The sequence below is a fragment of the Phasianus colchicus genome, chromosome 18 (assembly GCF_987193195.1).
Source record: "Phasianus colchicus chromosome 18, bPhaCol1.hap1.1, whole genome shotgun sequence".
NCBI lineage: Eukaryota > Metazoa > Chordata > Aves > Galliformes > Phasianidae > Phasianus > Phasianus colchicus.
The window spans coordinates 12,473,555-12,495,882 of NC_143453.1; the positions used below are offsets into that span (position 1 = coordinate 12,473,555).

The 22,328-nt window shown below is 45.1% G+C and overlaps 1 protein-coding gene across 13 annotated transcripts in view; it reads left to right on the plus strand.

Annotated features, from left to right (window-relative positions):
• Positions 1-22,328, plus strand: part of GNB1L (G protein subunit beta 1 like) — a 37,480-nt gene that overhangs the window by 3,333 nt on the left and 11,819 nt on the right. For 4 of the 13 annotated variants that reach the window (XR_004166838.2, XM_090120929.1, XM_090120932.1 and 1 more), the window contains exons 2-5: positions 14,232-14,336; positions 16,774-16,941; positions 17,144-17,269; positions 18,973-19,135. Coding sequence is in view for 12 of the 13 variants with exons in the window: in XM_090120929.1 (XP_089977055.1) it covers positions 14,232-14,336; positions 16,774-16,941; positions 17,144-17,269; positions 18,973-19,135 (562 nt within the window). In the remaining variant the exon portion in view is untranslated. Of the gene's footprint in view, positions 1-5,834; positions 8,349-14,010; positions 14,139-14,231; positions 14,337-16,037; positions 16,128-16,523; positions 16,685-16,773; positions 16,942-17,143; positions 17,270-18,972; positions 19,136-22,328 lie in introns of those variants that run through there. The other 9 variants (XM_031592811.2, XM_031592814.2, XM_090120930.1 and 6 more) reach the window with 8 other exon arrangements.

Below are 22,328 nucleotides of genomic sequence, written 5' to 3' on the forward strand. Positions count from 1 at the left end.
TGGTCTCTGCGGAGCAGTCGAAGTGCTCACAGAGCCATGAGAAAGAAATACATCTACAAAAATATCTGTGTATTTTTTGCATGAGCAGAAGAGCTTCCTTTGGAGCCTCGCGCTGGCACTGCTGTGTGCTAAAAGGAACAGGACTCTGCTTTTCCTAAGCAAAATACTTACGTGTGTATAGACGGTATTACTACGTGTGTATACATACATGAGTGTGTGTGTACGTGTCTCTCTATATATGTTTCACAACTTTCTATGGCGCGTTCTGTTGCTGTGCTGCTAACAGTGGCACAGCTCATCTTTTCTGATGTTGTTTCGTTTCTCGTGTTGTTGCGGCGTGCTGTGCGTGTGCTTACAGTCAGGGGCTGTTTGAAAGAACTGGAGCTTTGTGGGATGTCAGGTTTGCTGTGCTGTGAAAAGCAACTCGTTAAAGTGTAGATGCTGTTATCAGGGGTGTAGGTCTTTGTAGGTCATGGTTAGGTGGCAGACGTGGCACAGCTCTCAAGGACGGAGGTATTACTGGGTTTGTTTTCAGAGGCACGTATTATCCTCAGCACTTTGCTGAGCGCTCAGCTGGAGGGTCTGAGCTGTGTCGTGATTGAGAAGGAGTTCAGATGCGAGTCTGTCTCTTCTGCATGTCAGAAGTGGGAGCTGCAGAGCACCACCTTTCCTAAGGACGGCTTTATTCTCACTGCTCTTCAGAGGGGCGTAGAATCGGAGCGTTGCGCTGTAAGCAAATGAGGAGCCCTGGGAGTAAAATCTTCCAGTCTGCAAATTCTCTCTTGTAATTTATTTTTAAAGGTCAAACTGTGACTGTTACAGAAAAAAGAAAAGTAATTTGTACAGGAAAACCTTTCCAGGTGATACTCAACCCTGACCTCTGCCTTTAGGTTTCCCAGAGCTGCTGGGTGGCTGCTGGCTGAAAGGCGAAGCTGAGCAGGAACTGTTTGCAAAGAAATGCGAGCGATGCTTTGCCTTTACATTTTTTTTAGTTATTATTTTAAGTTGCTCCATGATTTTTTAGTAGACATTAAATTCTTTGATTCAGAGAAGGAAAGGATTGTGCTTTAAAACACAGCAGGTAGGAATATGAGGACGCCGTTCCACACTCGGACAGCTGGAGCAGCTGTGTGTTCCCCACTGAGATGAAAACGCTGCACTTTGAGATTTAGAAAGGTAAAAAGTGTGACTGGAGCATTAAATGGGGGGGCCACATGATACCAAAATTTAGCTCTGTGTTCATTGTAAAGAAAATCCTCGTTGTAGAAGGGAAAAAATGAACTTGTTCCACCACTTTCTTTTTTTCCTCAGGAGAAAACACAGAATATATCCTAGGTAATAAATCTGTTTTATGGCTCACATGAGAAAGGGTGGAGAAACTCCCATTATTTTCTTCCCAGAAATTGAAATGCACATGAGCTAACATGGAGACACTGGGATTTTCATCCAGCAAACGCACAGCTGGCTTCTGCTTTTATTATTTTCCTAAGCCTAATAATTTTTCATTTGATTAGCTGGTGGCTGACAAAGCTATCACTTGCTCAGTGTTTTGTATATTTAGTAGAGTAGGTGTAATGCAAAAATGATAGTGTAATACATACCCAGAAGCATAGCTCAACCTGCTCATTTGATGAGCAGTTTCTGCTTCCCTCTCTTTAAAATGCCAGTGTCTCTCGTCAGGTTTTGTTTTTGAGCAGAAAGAAGTAACTGCTTGAGGACTGGGGGCAGGAGAGCTGTGTAAGCATCTAAGAATTCATTTTTGATGTTTGCATTATGGAATGGGTACAAATTTGCACGATGCTCTGTGCGTGGAAAGGGATGGCAGGGATGAGGTGGAGGTCTGCAGGGCGGCTTTGCCTTGTGGATGTGCCAGGAGCATCTGAGGAAGGGAAGTCCTGGTTAGAGTGAAGATTTTTAACCCTGATGAGTTCGTTAGAAATCTTGACTTCTGCCTCATTTGATGTCAATTTGGTGCTCTTCTATACAGTGAATGCCTGGGGAAGGAGTGCTTTGTAAGGATTAGCAGAACCCGTGTCCTGGGTGTCTGCATTTTGACCCAGTAGTTGCTGATAAGTTCAAGCTCTGGAGCTGGAAGGGGATGACTTTGCTAAATGCCACGAGCAAATGTATTTTCCCTGCTAGAGAAAGTGACCTTAATGGAAAAATGGGGGACAACATTGTGCAAACTCTTTGGATCTCTCTCTCTTAGAGCCTTCGTGCCTGCTGCAGATCGGAGCACCGAACTCTTGTGTCTCTGGCATAGGAGAAGCTGCCATGCTGGCTCCTGGCTGGGGAGAGCTGTGCTGTGGCTGGAGGGGAGCAGCTGGGGGATGCAGCTGGGGATGCATTGGAGCAGGCATGGTTTGCTGTGGAGGCACACGCCTTTTCTGCAGCACAGCACCGTGCCTTTCCTTTGCACGCGATCCCTTGCCCAGGTGCAGAGGGCTCCGTCTGTCCGTCTGTCGGTTGTTGAGTCTGCAGTGCTGTGCATGAACGTGTGGTGCAGGGAGACGTGGCAGGTCTGCTGGAGCAGTTCGTCTCCATTGAACAAGACTCTCGAATTCGAGAATAATTGGGAAAATGTGAAACGTTCAATATTTTCATGTTTATTTCTTTTTTTTTAGTTGTGTATTCAGGTCCTCCTCCTTTCACTTCAACAATTGAGGGTGTTGGTTACTTCCTCCCATGTTTATGTAAGACGAGCTTTTTATAGTCCATTTTCCAGTTGCTGTATGTGTTTCCTCCACAGCAGTGTAACACATTATTCTTCCCACCCCCTCGCAGCCAGATACGCTGATAGAAGGCCTTCACTTGTTGCTTTTTTTAATCTGGTTTGTTGTGGGTTTTGTGCTGTTTTTTAAATAATGGAGCTATGGGATTGGACACGGTCATTACTCCTGCTTAGAAATGTGCTTTTTGACAAACTGTGTTTTGTTCTCAGTAAAGGAAGGCCGTGTAATGTAGCAAGGGTCGATCGGCCGTGCTTGGCTGACAAGGCGTTTGGTTTGAGCTGCGCGCTTCCAGCTCAGTTGTGGCTTAGCTGAACGTCCGCCTGGAAGAAAAAAGAAAAACACACACAAAAAAAAGAGTTTGTCAAAAATGGTCTGCATTCTGTTTTTTTTACAAAAAAAAATTCTTATTGTAATGCCACATGTAAAGAATTTTTCATTATTATCCATTCCAACTTGCGTAGGAGTGACCTGTGTAAATGTAACGTAGGTGCACGGAGCTGCCTCACGACTCCGGATCTTTATGTGCTTAGTCTCCATGTAGGCTGTCGCTTTTCCAAGTGACCAGTTTGAAGGTGACACTGGAATTCTGAACGGTGGGGTCAGGAATTCACTCATTTGCCACCAACCGTCCAGCAGCTGCACTCAGACCTGCAGCAACGACCAGCAAAGGTTGTGGAGGACGCGGTGCCTGGGCCTGAGGAGCCTTGCACCTTGCATCTCGTGGCCCCGCTGGGATGCCCCAGGGTCTGACGTTTCCCCTGATGTTTCCCTGTGCTGTCTGAATACTCTTTGGAAATAACTTTTTAAAGGTACTTGTTTATTTTATTGCTCCATCGCTGAATTATTATAATCAACAGTTAGCATTTAATTATAGCCATTTTATGCTGTAAATGCTGTCTATGGCTGATGATGTAATTGGACATTTAATAATATCCTTAAGTTATAAGTAGAAAGGGAGAATCTCTGAAACAAGTGCCTTTGTGCTCGTGCCTGTTAAACACTGTTATCGTTACCTGTGACAACGCGTGATCTTCCTAGCTAGAACTCTCTTTCATGCTGGTTCTGTCTTTGTGCTAGATCATTCCTGACCCTAGAAGCACCTCGGGGTGGGGGTGGGAAATGAACGTGTCCCCAGGGCCTGCTGAGAGGTCGTGTTTGGCCACGGGGGAATGGCAGCAGAAGGGCTGCAGCCCGGCCCTGCGCCTGCTTCCTTCCGTCACTCGGAGCGGCACAGAGCGGCAGGCACAGGGCTGGCAGCCGCACGGAGTGGGTGCTGTGCGGAGTGGGTGCCGTTATTTGTGGTCCACGCGAGGGGCAGGCAGGCAGGCAGGCAGGCAGGCGGTGTCTGAGTCACCCGCTCCTCCCGCGGCGCCTCTGGGCGCTGTGCCGCGTGCAGCCCGGTGCAAGACTGAGCCTGAAGGCTTCGCAGCCCTGACTGCGTGTTCTGCGGCAGTCTGACCTTCTGGAAATGACTCCAATATGATTCAGTGTTTTCTCTTTTGCCTGGTCTTGTTGAGGAGCCTTCATGCCTGATCCTTCCCCGCTGTCGTGGCAGCAGCGCAGCCTTCCCGTGCCATCGGTGCGATTGCTGCTTGGTGCGTTGCTGGCAGCGCTGCTGTTTAACACTGTGGACCAGGACTGTGACCTGGTAGAAAAACGATCCTGGAGCTGCTCTTGTGAACCTTTGTAACTCTGAGGCTCACTCAGATCATAGAATCATAGAATCACCAAGGTTGGAAAAGACCTAAAAGATCATCCAGTCCAACGGTTCACCTCTTACCAAGATGTCGAGGGTAGAGCAGTATGTAGAACTGGGTCCTGGTTCTGTTTGCCAGTTCATATTCGCTGTGATTGCCTGAAATTAGAACTCCAGAGGCAAGTGTGTGTGAAGGCTGAAGCACCCAGGCCTGAGTGGATGTGTGGAGAATGGCTGGGATGAAGGTTCCTGTGGGTCACAGCACTCACCATAGAGTACTGATAATAGCAAACAGACTCATTCCATTCCCACATCTCCAGGGTTTTAAAAATCCAGCAGAACCAGCAAAATACCTAAAGCTCAGCCAGTGAAATCCAGCCAAATTTTGTACGGATTACAGTGCTAGTTTCAATTAAATATAAATTGTGCACTTAAAATGTACAGTTTGCTTAAAAGGAGTTACTTTGCCAAGCCGTAAATGTACCAATTACTAAACTGAGAAATAGCAGTTTAAGGCATCCACATTTATAAGGTTTAGAAAAAAAAGCCTTTCAGGTATTTTTACTGCTTTTATTTGACCATGCGATTCACGTTTAATCCTGGTTCGACTTAATTCACACGCACACACTGTTACAGCAGCTTCTCTCAGGCAGAGCCTGCTGTCACACCACGATGTTCAGCAGGGCACAGAGCACAGCTCAGTCACGTCGTCTTACGCGTGTGTGCGACGTCTGTCTCACGTTGTACCTACAAGAAATACACGGGTGCTCATAATTCATGTTATCTCATAAAATGTAGAAGAGCGTCCTGAGACTGTAAATGAAGGTAATTTATGTATAAAACCTCATCTGTGAAGAATTTATTGCTATGGTAGGTATGATATGCTTTGGCAGTCTTCTTCCTTGAAACTAGGGCTTGCAGATTTGAAAAGAGAAATTACCTTGCAGGCTGAATTATACCTGCCTTTATGGAAAACACATTATGATGAAGACTTGTGTGTTCGAGAGAGATAAAGACAGCTGCTGGGTTTGTGTGCCTTGGCTGCTGCTGCTCACAGATGTGCATGCACAGCTTCACTGTGTGAAGTCTCCTTAAAATCTGTGTTGCTTTTGTGGTGCTGCTCTTGTGTAAAATTACTGATGTATTTTGGACCTCAGTGGGAACTGTTTTACTGAGGAAACTGCAGCAGTATTTCTGCACTTACAACATTTTCTGAAGTGTCCTGTCTAAAAGTGAATGCTCTGCTTTGCAGAGGCGGTTCGATAGCAGCTTCCTGGAATCCAGTTCTCATTTCCTCGTTCGAGGACTTCGCAGGGAGCACGTGGCTCACCCTGCCCTCTGTACTTGTGCAGAACCACCAGAGAAGGACCACGGAGTCCATCCATCTCATGGCCTATAAGACAGAGGCGTTTCTGGATGACCACAGGAGATGTGGTGATGTGTCCCAGCAGGTTTTGGATGGTGGGCTTTGGGCACGTGGTGGTGGAAGGAGGCTGGAGCAGTGGTTGTGGTGCAGAGATGCTGTGCCCAGCCCTGGGGAGATTGCAGCACCGTCTCCTCCATGTGTCAGAGGAACACTGACAGAATGGCATCTGACACGGGAGTCTGTGGAGCAAAGGTCTGTTGTTGAGCTCCTCTGTGCAGAAAAAATGGCACCCACTGACATTCATCGGTGCTTGCTGAACAGTGATGGAGACCCCGCAGTGTCTGTGAGCTCAGTGAGGGTGGTGACAGTGGTGTGGAAGACAAGCCATGCTCCACATGGCCATGCAGGTTGTTCTGATGCAGCACGCAGCTCTTGTTCGTTGTGAAAGTGCTCAGCTGGGGGTGGTGACTGCTGTAGTGAGAATTTTCTCCATCAAGTTACTGTGCTCTTAGATGCAGTTCTGAGGGCAGTGAATAGGAGGTGTTACTTTTGGAGCAAACAGTATATATTTTTTTATTTCTTGTGCTGGGATTCTAAGATTACGTTGTGCAAGTATGATTTTATAATGCTTGTCTCTTTTGCCCTGAACACTTTGCTTCCATTAATATTGGTTTGCTTTTTCCCTCAATTTTCATCTCATACAATCATTGCTACTCCAGCTTTTACACACAGCACAAAGTAACATTACAACAGGGAGTGATCTAACTAACTGTAAAATATGCCACTGAACTGCATGTAGCTGGGAATGAAGAGAAAGAGCTGATAGTTGGAGGGGTCCTGGTCCCAGGAGGCAGTGAGGCTGTAGAGCTTATTGCTGCAGAAATGGGCCCAAGCTCTGCGGGTTGATACAGAGCAGGTGGGATCCTTACCTTCTTCCCTGACAGACAGACAGGTATGTAGGGAAGCTAGAAGCATACAGTGCTTTCCTTTGAAAAGGTCTGGTTGTTAATGTGCTGAATTCTTGTAAGGATAATCAAGAAATAATTGGTAGCAAGCATGTTAATACTGCATTGTTGCTACTGGAAGTATTTTAATGTTTCAGAGTCTGATCCACTGATAGTCAAATGCCTGCCTGCTGCTATGCGTGTTACTGACGTGACATTTCTTTGGAAAATGTACAGATTGGGAAGCAAATGTTGTGTGTTTGTTGTTTCTTCTTGGCAGTGAGTGCTGGTTATCCCTGCAGCGAAGAGCCAGGCGCTGTGCGGTGCCCTGAAGGTGCTCGTGGTGGCTCTGCAGGAAGCAGTTTCTGGCTAGGAGCAGTTCCTCATGCTGCAGTGCCGCCGGAGATGTCTGTGCTCATCGGAAGTTGGCCAAGTGGAAGGATGACACAGAAGAGGGACTCAGGCCGTGCACCCACAGGGGGGCCCAGGGCGTGGGGCTCGGTGCCCGTGCCGTGCGCCTTCTGCGGGCCGGGGCATCCACACGTGGTGCCTGCCCAGCTGCTGGGTGCCCACACAAACCCTGCCTCTGGGGTGCTGCTTTTTGTGCAGTACGCAGCAGTTCTGCTGCTTACCTCGGGGTTCTGTGAGCTCAGACATCATTCCATTATCGACCTTCTAGCATTCAGAGGGCGCCTGCGAGGAGGGGGAAGCAGCGCTAAAACACCTCTGCGTAGCAAACAGAAGTTTTTTAAAATGTCTGGGTTGTGTTTTTGGAAACAAAACTATGCTGTTTTAATTGGAGATGCGGTGTTCTTGTCGAACGGAGAGTCCCCATGCCTGTGTTGCTGCCCTGCACGAGGCTTTGTGCCGAGGCCCATCCATGTGCTGTGCTGGTCGAGGTCGCTTCGCTGTGTCCGAGGAAACCCAGGGTGGCACCGATGAGAGCCCAGCATCGAGAACCCCTCGGCGGTGCTCTCAGAGGCGCTGCTGGGAAACGTTTGGTTCTGAGCCGAATGAAACAGAGCCCCAGCTCTTCGGAGTATCTTCTTTTCCCCTTTCAGTTCAGTGAGCGTTAGCACAAAGAGCTCAGAGCAAAGCCTGAGCGAGGTGAGCCTCCGTGCAGTGCGCGTTCTGATGTCATCGTCCTGTTTTCCAGGGCGGCTGTAGGGCAGAAATAAACGCAGCCTTTTAAGTCTTCACACCTAAATATGTTTATGCTTATTTTTAGTCACTATTTACTGTTTGCAAATTTATCTTGATGTGAAAAAAAAGCTTCAATGTATTGTTCTCTTATCAAAGGTTTGACCCTCGCCTTTACAGACACAGTTTCACTATTTTTCCTCCAGCCTTCAGTTCAAAGCGCCTCCAAGCACGCAGGCATTGTGCGAAGCAGAGATGTGTGCTTTATGTCACAGGAGTTCAGAGAACAATGCGAAGGTCAATTGTGTTGCTTGCTCTCCTGTCACATGGGGTGGGTGTGTACATGAATGCATCCCTGGAATTCCACTGTGGGATTTGCATCTTTGAAGCCGCTGCTAAAATTACTGCCGAGGCTCTTCCAAAGGCGGATACTGATAGAAGATTCAATGGAATCGAAGGTCGCCAGCCTGGTAAGCGTTGAAAGATACCTGGCTATGATACTATTTCTGATTTAATAATGCGAATGGGAGGCTAGCCCTTTGTAATAATTAGGACTAATTACTGAAGAGGTGTTGACAGATGGGCTAAGAGGAAACAAACTGCCTTTATCCAATGGCTTAGAGTCAGATTACTAGTCTTGTGTTATCTGTTTCTCAGAAAGTAGAAGCTTCAATCATTCACTAAGTCTTCAAAGGGGAAAGGGATCCTCACAACGTGCAGGATTTGGGATGAAGCTATGAAATACGCCTTTGACTCAAAATGGCTAAATTAATCTCCTTTCCGTAAATTATCATACTTCTAAAGTTTGAGTTACAGATGGAGAATCTGATTGTGGTCCTGCAGCAGAAGTGAGATGAATCTGATGGCTGTCCCGTTGTTCAGTACTGCTGCTCAGGGTTAGCCTACCCTCCCTTCCTCGCTCTGTTCCTAATGTCATCATTTCTTTGTTTTCATCTCATGCCACGCTCGTTACCCAGCTGAGAAGGAGAGCAGGGAAGATATGCAGCAATGCCCCACGCTGCGTTTTATGCAGATCTCATATTTCTGAGCAGAAAATGCATCGGCCAAAAGATGACAGTTTCTGACCTTTTTAGGAGACAGGATCACGGGCATTTTAGGAAGAAGAAAATGCTAATTGTGTTTACCAAAGAATTCCTCACTGATGTAACATTTCCTTAGAATATTTCTCTCCTTTTGGAGGCGGTGGCCATCCAGTACAGCTGCACGAAGTGGGTACGGCAGGGCTGTCTGCTGTGGATGGAGCTGGCAGAGGCATTCAGGGTTAATCTGTTGTCACAGGAGTGGGGCTCGTGTGGCTTACTGATGCGAGGGCTTAGCAGGCCAGCAGCCCTCCCTAAGCCCCGTTTTTTCTCAGAAGCACGAGATAAATACGATTGCATTTAATAGCATCAGAAGAAATGGCTTTCATTATTTATTTGCTTTTTACAGAAGAGGCCTTTTAATTAGTGTTTAAATATTTATAACAGTTTTATTGTGCTGTAAAGTCGGTTATACTTCGATCTAGCTTTTCTGGTTTGAGGTAATAGGACGGGTAAAAGTTCTCCTAATGAAGTTGGTCAGAAGATGACACAGTCTGATGATCTGGTGAAAGACGCTTCGGCTCCTGGCAGCGCGGTGTGCGGGGCTGATGGCGCAGGCTGGGAGTTCAAGTTCAGGTGCTGCAGAGTTGTTCTGAGCTCCCCATGGGGGCAGTGACACAGCTCTGCATCTCACTCCATTTCGGGCCGGGAAGTTTATTGCAGGTGACAGGAGTGAAGTCTGAGGTCACGTGTGGAAACCATGGAACTCTGGCTTTATGTCTGTCCGTTTGCTAGATGTTAATTAGTGTTATTCCTTAAAGCAGGTCAGCTGAAGTTGGTCAGAACGTCACAGACGCAGGAAACAGTACTGGGAGCTGAGCATCGTCACTGCTCAGCTGCTGTTCAGCTTGGCACCTGCTTTTCATTAATATTAATTAATTAAAATTAATCAATATCATTAACACAACTGGTTAGTATGTGATCAGGCTCAGAGCTTTGGACATGAGAGCAGATTTAATGAAAACATCCTGCATGCTCTTGCAAAATGGGCATAGCCTTACTTGGTGGAACCGGCCTGAAAGAACAGCTGTGTGTTTGTCTCTCAAGTGCAGCTTGGGTTAAACTGTTAAAATAAACTTCTTTATTTTTTATTCAGGTAATATTTGCCTTGTAAATGTCAGCCCTGTTTGCACTGGTAATACACTAATTCTCATTAGATTTCTTAGATTAATTTGCTCTCCAATAGCAATTTGGCTTCTCCAAATGAAATTTGTTTACACTTTTTTGGAATCCTAATAGACAAATTATTCATTAGGCCTGAATTTTGGGAGGTATTTCATAGCATAACAATTCTTTATAATCTTTGACATACACTTAAACATAGCATAGGTGGTGTTGTTCCCCTTTTTTGTCTTTGTGCTCGGAACCTCCTCCCACCCACAGCTGGGTGCATTTGTGTTCATGACGGGGCATTCGTGTCCAAAGGAACTTGAGGACTTCGATCTGAAAGTGGCAGGAATTTTTATTTCAGGTGTGGCCAAAGCAAAATAGAACACACTGCTGAAAGTCTGAATACATTTCTGTTTTAACGTGGTGGGGCTACTTGCAGAGTGAGAAGAGTTCAGTTGCACGTGAGGTAACCTGGTGTAAGATTAAAAAAACTGACTGAAATATTAAAATGAACGTGATTTGAAGATAAGTGTAAAAATGAGTTTTGGCCCCATCCTCCCTTCCGATGGCTGTGAGGCCACTCTCTGAGCACGTTGCTGTGTCGTTTCTGGCAGCTCCAGACCTGGTCCTGCGCACCAGGGGTCGGTCGGAAGGCACGGTGTGCTGCCTTTCAGAGCTGGCCGTTAATTTCCGATAGGTTGTTTTTTATGACAGAAGATCGTATTACGAGTACATTTCCTTAACTCCACACTCTTCAGTTATATTTCACACTTTGAAGAAAAAAGCATAGAAGACAAAATGTCATCCGCTGTGTATTGTGTTTCCTGTGCCCTGTGGGAGGAAAAGAAAAGTAATAGAACAGACAAATAAATAAAAGCGGTGTTGAAACTGCTGTGACAGCTTCTGCTCTTGCACCACGGAACTGCAATCAATTTTTTGTCTTCGTTGGTCAGGTGCCAGAATAACAGCAGCATATCATGCAAGAGTAGATTAATTAAAGCAATTATAACAGAATAAGTTAAATAATCATAAAAGTTTGTCATGGGAAAAATATGTATTTAGAATTAATTAGTTTTCAAATAAAGTGATGCTTTAATTGGGCAGAGTTACAGAATCCTTAATTGCAGACACACAATTCCGGCTCAAGTAACTCGAGTTGCTGTAACGACTTGATACATTTCTTCTCTGTCAGTTCTTTTTAATAGTTTGTTACCAAAGATTATTGCAGGAAATGTCTGCTAAAATGCCTGGAGGCGCAGCGAAGCCCCTGCAGTCCGAGGGCGCCGTTGCGCGGCGGTGCTGCTGGCTGCAGGGGGCGGCCGTGCGGGGCTGCGCTGCGCCGCGCCCAGGTGCGGTGCGTCCGTCGCACGGACCGGAATTCATCCGCTGCGTGTTGCCGTGGGGCAGCTGCGTCCATTCTTCTTTCCACTGACGTTCTGCATTTTCCCATTCTCCGGATTTTCTAGGAGATCTGGCCTTGTCGTTTTCTTTTTTTTTTCTTTTTTTTTTTCTGTGCTCCCTTTATGTTGGGTGTGTCGCAGAGAACGACTGCTGTGCTTTGTGCCTACATCACCTCGCTGTGCCGAGCGGGTGGATCCCAGAGTAAATCCTAGGGTGTCTTTCCTCATCTGAAGCTGTTGATGAAACAGCAGAACTTCATCCATCTCAGCTGTATTTCCACGCTGTACTTCAGGCTGTTCTTACTAAAAGCCAGCGTGCTGATATCGTGAGAGAGGGGCCTTCTGATTTCAGCCTCCGTATATTTAGTGTGAATGTAACTGTGATCCTTGGCTGCCTTCAAAATGCTGCCTTCAGTGCCCCAGAGGTGTAACGGTGCTGGAAGAGGCCAGGCAGCTGATGGCTGAAGGCAAATGTGTCAGAATGAAAGGCTGAAAAAAATTATCAGTCTGACACAGTGGGAGTATTAGAATGATTAATGTTTATGTTAATTTATGGCTTTTACATATTGATTAATAGCTTTGTTTCGATGACCAAAGTGTGTAAGTGGCAATGAGATCCATATGCTAACTCGGTGTCTTGCAGATAATTACCGTCCTTCTTCCTTTTCTTCCCGTGCTGACTCTGTTTTCATATGGAAAATAATAATTATACGGTGACTTTAAAAACTGCAGATAGAAGAACTTGAAGGTGAGCCTCCAGGCAGGGCCGCAGGGCTCGGCGTTCTGAAGGCAGTGCGCTGTCACTTGTGTGCAACCTCCGTGCCAACTTCATTGCTCAGGAACACAACGCGCTGTGCCGCAGTATTTATTCCTGCTGCGGGACGGTGCTCAGTGAGGAGCTAACGCCGCCAGCAGCCGTTCCCTGGGTGAAGCCCATCGCGGTGCGTTGTGCTGCACGATGCTTACGGGGCTTTTCTTCCTGCTCCCGTAAGATTGCTCGGCGTCACGCCAGCTGCTGATCCGCAGTTCTGTTTGCTGCCGATCCGCGGTTGGCTGTCACAATTAAAACGTGGAAACTTCCACCACTGGTTGTGTAAGTGTGAGCTGGGGGAGCGGCTGTCAGGCACTACGAGGCTGCATGGCCAGGCAGTGCAAACCAGTGCGCTCGCTTTGACGCTGAGGTGTCTCTAGCAAGTTTCTTGAGCAGCAGCCTTCCATCTGGAAATCCGCCTGGACTCTGCACCTCAGTGCTCACTGCTCTGTGCTTCCCGGCCCGTCCTGGGATTGCTGCAGTTGTTTTTGTTTGGTTTTTTTTGGGGGGGGGAGAGAGGGGGAAGGGGAGGATAAGTTTCAAGGGCAAATATAAAATACAAACATACCTCGCTGTGCTTAATTTGTACTTTGGTTATCATTGGTAATATGGGAAATAACTAGTTTGAATAGAATGCATTGGTTATCCTTACGTCTGAAAATTGACTGCTTTATTCATACGTTTTGCTGGCTAAATCAGACATCGAACTTCTGCTTGAAATCAGTTTCTTGATTCAAAGCTTTCTACTCATTTCTAATTTAAATTTGAAATACATATTTTTAAAAATAGTGTTAAAGAAATCCTAAGAGTACAGGACAGGTTCATATCTGCATTTAGCACCAAAGACCGTAACTGGAGCTTTGAACTGAAAGAGTGTCGCAGTGGTGTTGGTTGGTGGGTGAGTTTTGAGTGCACTCAGCACTGTGCAGTGCTCCCACACTCCCAGCCGTGCAGGCAGTTGCTGTGCAGCCTTTCCTTCTGGATCTGCTTTCAGCAGTGCACGTTTCTGTGGCTGCACGCAGCACACAGACTCTGTCTTTCAGGGCTCTGGAGTAAGAATGCTAAAATCAGGCTGCCCAGCTTTTAATTTGGGCTTTAGATCTCAGTCCCTCTTTGTTCTTCCCTAAGCGTTCTATACGTGCTGACTTGATGCTGAATGCAGAAAGGCTTTTCTTGGTGCCCAGGTGCAGATTTCTTTATCAGATTGCCTCATGTTATCCCTTTATTACTGACTTAGCCGTCTCACTGTGTTGTCTATTTTTCATTGGTATATGCAGAACAAAAAACTGGGCTTAAAAATTGCCGCAACGCATCTAACAGCGTTTGTGTGCCGAAGCACAGCCCGGCTCTCAGGCCTTTTGCTGTCAGTAAAACACAACCTCTCACGTGTGTGAGCTGAGCTGTGACCATGCAGCTCGCGCCCCGAGTCGCGGCACCGAACGGCGAGGGCGGGTTTGTGCAGCAGTGCGGGCTGAGACGAGGCTTCGTGTGAATGCAAAAGGAGCCGTGGAAGAAGGGGGAGGATCGATGTATTCACGTCTCTCTCAGCTCATGGTGTGCCGGGTTTTCCTGTGGCGGGGTGGCATCTGGCAGGCTAGGAATTAAAAAAAACAAAAAACCAGGGATTTCTTGTAGCTAATGGTGAGCACACCTGGATGTGCTGAATTTTTGCAGTAGTAATTATGTCTGCACACCTGCTGGTTTCAGTCCCCAATCAGTTTGCCAGACGTGCTTAGAGAGATTTATTTCACCTGTACCTGAAAAGTGCTCTGATAGTGGAGCTGCTGCCCTGAGCCAGCCTAAGGAGCAGAGCACCTTTTCCAGGTCTTTGTTGGAGCCGTTGGTATCTCAAGCAGAACTGTGGAGTTGTAGGGGGGGGAGTGTTTGGATGATATTTTAATAGCAATTTGTTTTTGCTTCCATGTGTGATAGAAATACAAGTGACAGGAGTGGGAACTGGAGAGTTGCTGAATTCTGCTGGAATTTTTCCTGTGGGAATCTGTTAATGTTTTTAATTCTCCGAGAGATTTTTCTAAGGTAATCCTTTTGACATTTACATATTTTAAATGACTCTCATAAAATAAAAGCTTAGCTTTTTTTAATATATATGTATAAAATGTGGAAGTGATGATACTGGGATACAACTGCACAGAACTCAAATGGCTCAAAGAGTGTTCTGCAGCCCATGGAGAATCAGCTCTGTGTAGGAGATTAATAGTGAATTGTTCTTTAAAATAATGAAACTTTGGAGGAAACTCAGTTGTTGTGGCACTCAGCAGAAGCACGTTTTGCTGGACAGAAGAACCCTTTTTGTACCTAACGTGTGCTGTGCTGTTGTAGCCCTCTGCTAATTGAAACACTGATGTGAGCAGCTGAGTTTTCCCCTTGCTGCTCACACAGGGGTTTAATCAGGAGCTCAGGGGTTTGCAGCACACCTTGTGGTTTGTGCTGTGCTGAGGTGAAGCTCAGAATCCAAGAGATGCACAGGGAAGGCCAGAGGTTAAAGGGGGGAAAAAATAAGACAAGAAAGCTTTCTTATGAACTTAGGCAGCTTGCTTCTTCAGGCCCCTGAGCCAGAGTTCGATTTCAGACCAGCCAAAATGCTAAGCAAATAATTTAATTAAATTTGCTGCAGATATCCCCAGTTAACGAGAGCGGATTGGTCTCCCTGAGGCTAAATGGAGTTAACGATAAAATAAATGTTGTGCTAATTAGAGAACTCATTTTCTGACACCTGGGGTGAAACTTTAAGAGGTCCTAGAGATTTTGGACTGCACGTTCATGGGTGTGAGCCTTATACTTGTGCTTCACGTGGGGGCTTCTGGAAAAGGTACCCAAGGGTGTTAAGATCACACAAGCTTCATGTTCAGCATGGCTGTCGCTGTGTGTTGAAGAGCAGCAATGCAGAACTGCTGTCTGGCAGCATCAGCACACCGCTGTGTTTTATTGTCTGTGTAGGGGAGCAGGGGGTGCTGAGCCCCTCGGTGCTGTGTGCGCGGTGGTATCTTAGAGGATGCTCCCGTGTGCAGGAGCTGGTGGGTGCTTCCTGGGGGTTTATAAGGCATCACAAAACGTCGATCCATTTTTCTCGTGGGGCTTTTTGCTGGCTTACGTACCTGAGAGCAAGAATTTATCAGAAGTTCTTAGTGATTTGTCCAGGCTCATGGATATAGAAGGCAGCACAGATGCGTTTTTATAGTTCAGCACTTGCAGAAAGATAAATGAGACGCTTAAGACTGTCATACTGCTGTCCATTTGTTGACTCGTGATAGGAAGTAATAAGAAGTCCATTTCTATGCTCAATAAAAAAACAATATGGGCTTAATATTAAGCCCCATTTCAAAATTCACATACCTGAATTGCAAAAAAATACACAACACCAAACCAAACAGAAACAAAACAACCCAGCAAAGAACCCGGCTCCAAGAGCAAAAAGTTGCTTCATTTGCTTATAAATGGAACTTTTGTTTTTACAATGGAGGTTGTTTTGGTTTTTGTTTTGCTGTAGCCAGTCTGAAGATTATTCTGAGGCACTGCCCTTGTAAAGACATGCACTTGCAGTGTCTGCCTGATGCCAGATAAAGCCCTTCCCATAGGCAGGCACACAGTTGTGGTCTGTCAGCAAAACTTCTGTGTCAGTAATTGGAAAAATGCTATTAAAAACAACCTGCCCAGTAATCCCAGCCTGCTTTGACTTCCCTGCTCAGTGCATGGATTCAGTGTTGTTCCTCCCTGCAGAAGGACCAGCTCCTCTGACAAGCCGTCCAGCTGTTATTTCTGTGGCTCCACAGTGTTGTTTTGAGGGTGACAGCACACTGCTGTGCCAAGGTGAGCTGTGACAAAATTCAGGATTAGAGCACAGGTGAAGCATGTTCCTGACAGGTGTTCAGAGCTGGAGCTCACCATTCCAACACCTTGGAATGAAATGTTTAACTCAAGTCTAGGTAGTGTGAAATAATGTGTTTCTTTTTTCAAGCAATGTGCTTGGAACCAGAAGCTGAAGCACCGGGGAGTGATGGCAGCCTTGTATAAAAATGATCATCTCATCTGAAATTATTTTCACTTGACGTACACACTGCAGTGCTTTTCTGTAAATGGTTGTGGTTAGAAAGCACAAACAGAGCACTTGATGGTGAAGAAAGGGGAAGACTTTCCAGGAGGATAAGTGGAACGATAAATCATTGCATCCAGCTTCTTGCATTTAGTATCTGTTCCTTTTTGCAGCAGGGAGAACAGCTGAACAATTCTGTACTTACAGAGATATGGATGCACATGGCCAACTCGGCAACCACTGAGCTTAGAAGGAAACCATCACCTAATGTCAGCATGCAGATTGGGTGGATGCTCAATCACTCAAAGCTAAGAGGAATTACTTGCAAAGGATTGTACGTTACCAATTACCAACATTAGATTAGCTTCTAAGAAAAGCTAATGTCCTGATCAAAAAATATTTACAGTTGTAACTTTCCTGCAGGCTGCCTTGCCCTCCATGGTACCCGTGTTGTTTTGCTCTCCCAGTTGCTTGGATGGCTCAGCCACCCCCAGACCCACGCTTTGTGCTCAGAGGTACCAGTGCTGCTGTCCATGCGCTGCGTTTTTCCTGTGGAGGTGAAGAGCCTGCCGTCCCCGTTCTCTTCTCTGGGTAAGTAAATCTGGATTTCTGGCTAAGCTGAGTGTTGTACAGACATTTCCTTTTAAAATAAGGGATATTATTTAGATAAAGAACAAAATGCGTGGCTGGTGAATGATGGGTCTGTTGTCTTTGTATGTGTGACTTCCATTTGGGGGGAAAAAAAAGGGAGGAAATATTGGACTGTCTTATCAGCATCTGTTATTGCTGCCAGGTCTGAGAATGGGTTTATCCATGTCTGGAACCTGAAAACTCACAGAGTGGACGCAGCCTTGGATGGCCATGGAAGAAAATCTGTCTACTGGTTGGAAACAATGGATGGTAAAGACAGGCTCCTGAGGTGAGTGAGGCAGGCAAAAAGAAGTGAAAATTATTTTTGTTCCTGTTAGGTACCCGAGTTTAAAAAAAAAAAAAAAAAAAAAAAAACCAGCAACAAAAAAACATAAAGAGCGAGAATATTTTATTTCTGGAGTCACTGATAGCCTCTCCAACACATACAGAAAATGTGCAGAAGTACAAATACCCAGAATTACTATGATCAGTTAATTTCTTCATGATTCACATGAGGCTGCATTGCAGTGTGACTACATGTGTATCATAAAGACATTGACTGTACCATTTTTCATTGTATTTCATAGTGTCCTTATTACTGCGCTGACATCAGGTGAAGTTTCTGCTTGAAGGAAATGGATTTGAAGTTAGGTGCTTCACAACTGTTTTTCAGGGAAGATCAAATCTGGTACAAATTGTGAGGAGAAGGAGAAAAGGGACAGGGAAGAACCGGAGATGGGAGAATGGTGCAAAATGAGCAGGAATGCTGAGCTGCACGCCCATGTTGCAAAACCCCGTGTTCTCATTTAGGAAGGGAAGGTTGGGAAGATTTGTGTACCTTGGATTAGACAGGTGATCTGAGCAGAGTGGATGCCAAAGTGTCTGTATGACTAGGAGGTGTTCTGACATGTTTATCTAGAGAAGACATCTCTTATAATACACAGTGGAACTCATTAGCATTTATATTTGTTATCTACTTAAGTACAATTATCAACACTCTCCCCCATAAAATCCTACTGAATGAGTATTGTTTGTATTATTATAGAGCTTTTCATTACCTCTATTTTTGGTGTATAACAGTTCATACTGCAGTACAATTTTAGGGCGCTGCTTACCTGTATTTTTTGCTGTTTTGCTCTAAATCCCAGCAGTTTCTTGCAGTCCCACCGCATTTTTGTTTTCCTAGCGCTGTGTTTTCATAGTTTGTCATTCAGCTGAACAGCAGATGGGAGTTTCTGTACTGATGTTGAAGAAGCCCTAAATCAGTCAGATTTGCATCTACCTCTGTTTTGCTTACATGGTTCTGTCAAGCGATACTGCTAATTCAAATAAGAAATGGATGAGGAATTTCTGATGACCCCTTCTCCCAGGCAGTAACAGGATGGGTATCCTGTGCTGCTGTAGTTTAACTCCAAAACTGCTGCTTCTCCACAGCAGCGTTTTGTTCCAGAGCAACTGGAGTTGGGTAAATACATGGCAACCAATGCTGTGCGGTCTGACTGGCCTTCTTGGCCTTGCTGACCACACGGCTTTCCCTGGGACGAGGTGTACGAGTCTGCTTCTGCATGTGGCTGTGGGAGGCTGGCCACTGAGTAACTCATTCCTTTACCTTTGTGGCCCTTCTGTCTTGCTCTTTGTCTTTCAGGTGTCACCAAACCTGATCATTTTGTTTCACTGTTACGGTGAAAGTGTTAAATATGGTAATGTCTCGTATTCTTGTCATGAAAATTTTTAAATACTCCTAAAAAATCATAAATAGTTGCGCACATAAATAGTATAACTGTGTTTGATGGAGGCTCTCTTGGTAAGAAAGCGTGGCTGACAGTGAGGGTGGTGTGTCTGACTCTCAGGTCCTCTCTTCTGGTAGCTTTTGAAGCTTTACTAAGCTCAGTCCTTATCACGTATTAAAGTCCAACTTTGAGATACTAAGCTACAGGAAGGCAGGTTTCCTCAGTCCTGCTGCTCACAGAACAACTTGCTTTATTGTAAAAGTCAAGGTCGTGACCAGAGGATCTGCCTGTGGGATTTAGCAGAGGGACGGACTTCAGTGACGGATTCTGTCTTCACGGAGAACGTGGGGTTCTGCAGAAGCTCTCTGTTGAAGGTGGCACAGGGACGCTGGCTGATGGCCATGGCAGCCAAGGCCCTGGAGGAGGTAGGAAACGCTTCTTTTTCCAGTGCTTGGAACGTTGCTTTTGTTTCTTAAATAAGAAAGTTTGGAAGGAGAAACATCAGTGCTTTCAAATCCGCTGCTCAAGAGGGGGCAGCGCAAGGAACCTCTGGGGCTCCTGATCACCATTACCTGCCAGCAAAGTGACTGAGTTATATAACTCGTGCTCTAATAACAAGGATACCACCCCAAGTTTTTGTAACATTTAAGTATTTGCAGCTGCTGATGGTCTTTCATGTGCAGGAGATTTGAAAGCTCCTGCGGTGCCGCTGCTGAATACTGTTAAAAGGGGAAGAGAGTAGAGTCCTTCTGGGGAGCTAACAGTCAGAAGTCTGTCATCAGATGGCCGCACTCATCTGCTGTCTCTGGCTGGAAGTTGTGCATGGTGAGAGGAGGGGAGGTGCAGGTGATTTGTAATGCGATATGTGGTCTTTCACCTCGGGCTAATTCTTTAACTGGTACTTTGGCTGGAGATAGTGGAATTACTATTAGCAGCAAGAGGTTTGCTCTGTTTGAAATAATTGTAGGGTTCGTTTCAGTTCCTACTGTATACACCCACATTTCATACCCATTACCACAGCAGTCACTGACTGACAGCTTTGTTGGCATTTTCCACGTCTGTTTTGTATAAATTATTTTTGTTTTCTTTGAAAGACTGCTTGAGGACATGATACAAAATTAAATTGATTCACATGCTTGACATTTAAATACCAAAGTATGAAAAAAAAGAGGTGATATGAGAAAATAAAAGCAATATTGTGGCTAAACTGCAAGTTGTTCATAAGCATAGAAGATCACGAGCTTACCTGGATGTAGGATGCATATCTTGAAACTGAAAGTTACATTTTCTATAAACTAAATAATATGTGGGAATGGTGCCTGTATTGCGAGAAAATGTGGGCTCTTTATTACTCAGAAGCTGAGGATATATGTAAGTACTTTGCTGGCCCACAGCCAGAATATTCAGCATTTTACAGAAGTGAGTAAGTCTGTAGAAGCAGCCACCGTACCAGCAGATAAAACCATTCTCAGGCACATCTATTGTTCTGATCAAACAGAACTACTTCCATTTTACTGAAGTGTTCAACAATATTTGACTTAAACCTGAAAAGTGCTGTCCTGGATCAGGTGGAGAAGGCCTTGTTTCAGCAAAGTGTACACACACGTTCTGTTCACAAAGAATTAAATAGTCATCCAGGAAGGAGCTGTTTCACCCCAACGTCTCTTGCAATTCATCTCTGGTTTACTTTCATTTGTTTGCTTGGGCTTTGCAAGCTGGTAATGATTTGCTGTCTCCTGAGGTAAGAGTTCCTCTCTGTGTGTGAACTTGACACTGGAACTATGTCAGTTTTCAATAAATGCACATACATACGCTCCCATAATATACAGTGTTTCCAAATAGGCAGCACTGTGAGGCACAGTACATTTGCAGCTTATGATTAAAATTAAGACTTAATAAGTGTTTATGCTTGGCTGGTGCCCAAAGAAGAGTAATTTTGTCTTAAAGCAGGTTCAGTCCATAAATAATGAGATCTGAACAGGCATTTATTTGTTCATGATTGCATTTAAATCACCAATTATGAGTTACATGCACTTTTCTTGCCAGTTTGCCAGAAACATGTTAAAAGCTTTATTAATGTGGAAAAGAAAAAGGGCGTGTTTCCTTGTGGCCAGTTTTAGCCACCCAGGAACACTATTAACCTCAGGCAAAGGAAAATCTTTCTCCTATTAAGCAAAACCAATATAAACACAGAACTTCAAGTTTTAGGTTACAGATGTCAAAATATATGAAATAGTATTTATTTCTAAGGCTCAGTTGTCTAATGCAGGCAATCTCTGGAACTGTCAGTCTAGCACAGGCAGCTCGTGCCTGATTGCCTTCTGCAGGAAAAAATCCTCTTCTCTGCTTTCCTTTGTCCTTTGCAAGCTCAGCCATAGCCCTTGTACGAGGTCTTTCCTTTTGAATCAAGATAAAATAAAGGAGTGGCTTCTTAAGAATTATTTTTAACCTCCAGAGATGCATTTATCCCAGTGCATTTATCTTTCCTTGTTAACTAAAAGTTACAGTCCTGGTTTTCTCGCAGTCTGGAAGACAATGCCCTCTGGGGAGCCAGTGATGAAAGGCGCAAGATGAGAGTGGGTCACCTTCATATTTACAGCTGGTTTCCTCCAATAGCTAACTTGGTCATTATACTGATGGCAAGAAAGTTGCCAAGAGAAAAGAATCTTTTGTTAACAGCATCGCTCCAAAGCAGAATTCCCAGATGCTCAAACTCTGCTCTGTACACTGCATGGCTCTGCTATAGCCTCCATCTGTCAAATCTGGAGAACAGTTTCCCGCTCCATTGCTAACTGGCTTTAGAAAATCTCTGTACATTGTGTTTAGTACATCATTGACTTGCAGTCCTAGAGTGCAGCTGGCTTTTGGCAGGCTAGTTGACAATCTCTAGAAATAGGAAGATGTTCTGGCAAGCTTTGAACTAAAGGTATGGGATTGGAAAGCCATTGCAGCTGCTGCAGTTTTGATTGATGGTTCCCAGAGGAGCCATATTTGTTTAATACCTCATCTCAGATGCTTAAGGAAATTCACATGTCTTGGGCTGTCCAACAGCACTATTGGGCCTTCGCACATTCTGAAATAATCCAGAGTGGCTGGTGATGCTGGATTTATCAAATATTTGAAGTCCTTTACTTTTATGAGATAATGTAGGCTGTTGCTTATTTAATTAAAATAAAAGATCACCTCAATGATTAAGTATGTGTCTGAGAAAGAGCAATATTTTTTTTTTTAAGTGTCAAAAACTTGCTTCCAGGAACATAAAGTCTTTCTCTATAGTTCCAAGCTCAAGAGTCAGCCCCAAGTAAGGCATTTCTGTATCAGGCAAGAGACTAAAAACCTTCCAGTGCCAAACTGCAAAGGCAGACTCCCTGATCTTGGCTGCCAGCATCCTGCAGTGGAAATGAGCTACTTCTCTGGCAGAAGAAAGACTTTTGCCCCTCTTTTTTAAAGGCAGACCCATAATTCATTGCCTTCAGCGCAAGCAAAAGTAGGGGCTGCTACACAGAGAGCAGGTGTTAAGCACAGTATTACCTGACCCTGTTCAAAGCAGGGTCAGACAGCACTGTGGTAGAAATACCGGTATGCTGTCGGTGCTCCAGCCTGCTCTGAGCCGATGAT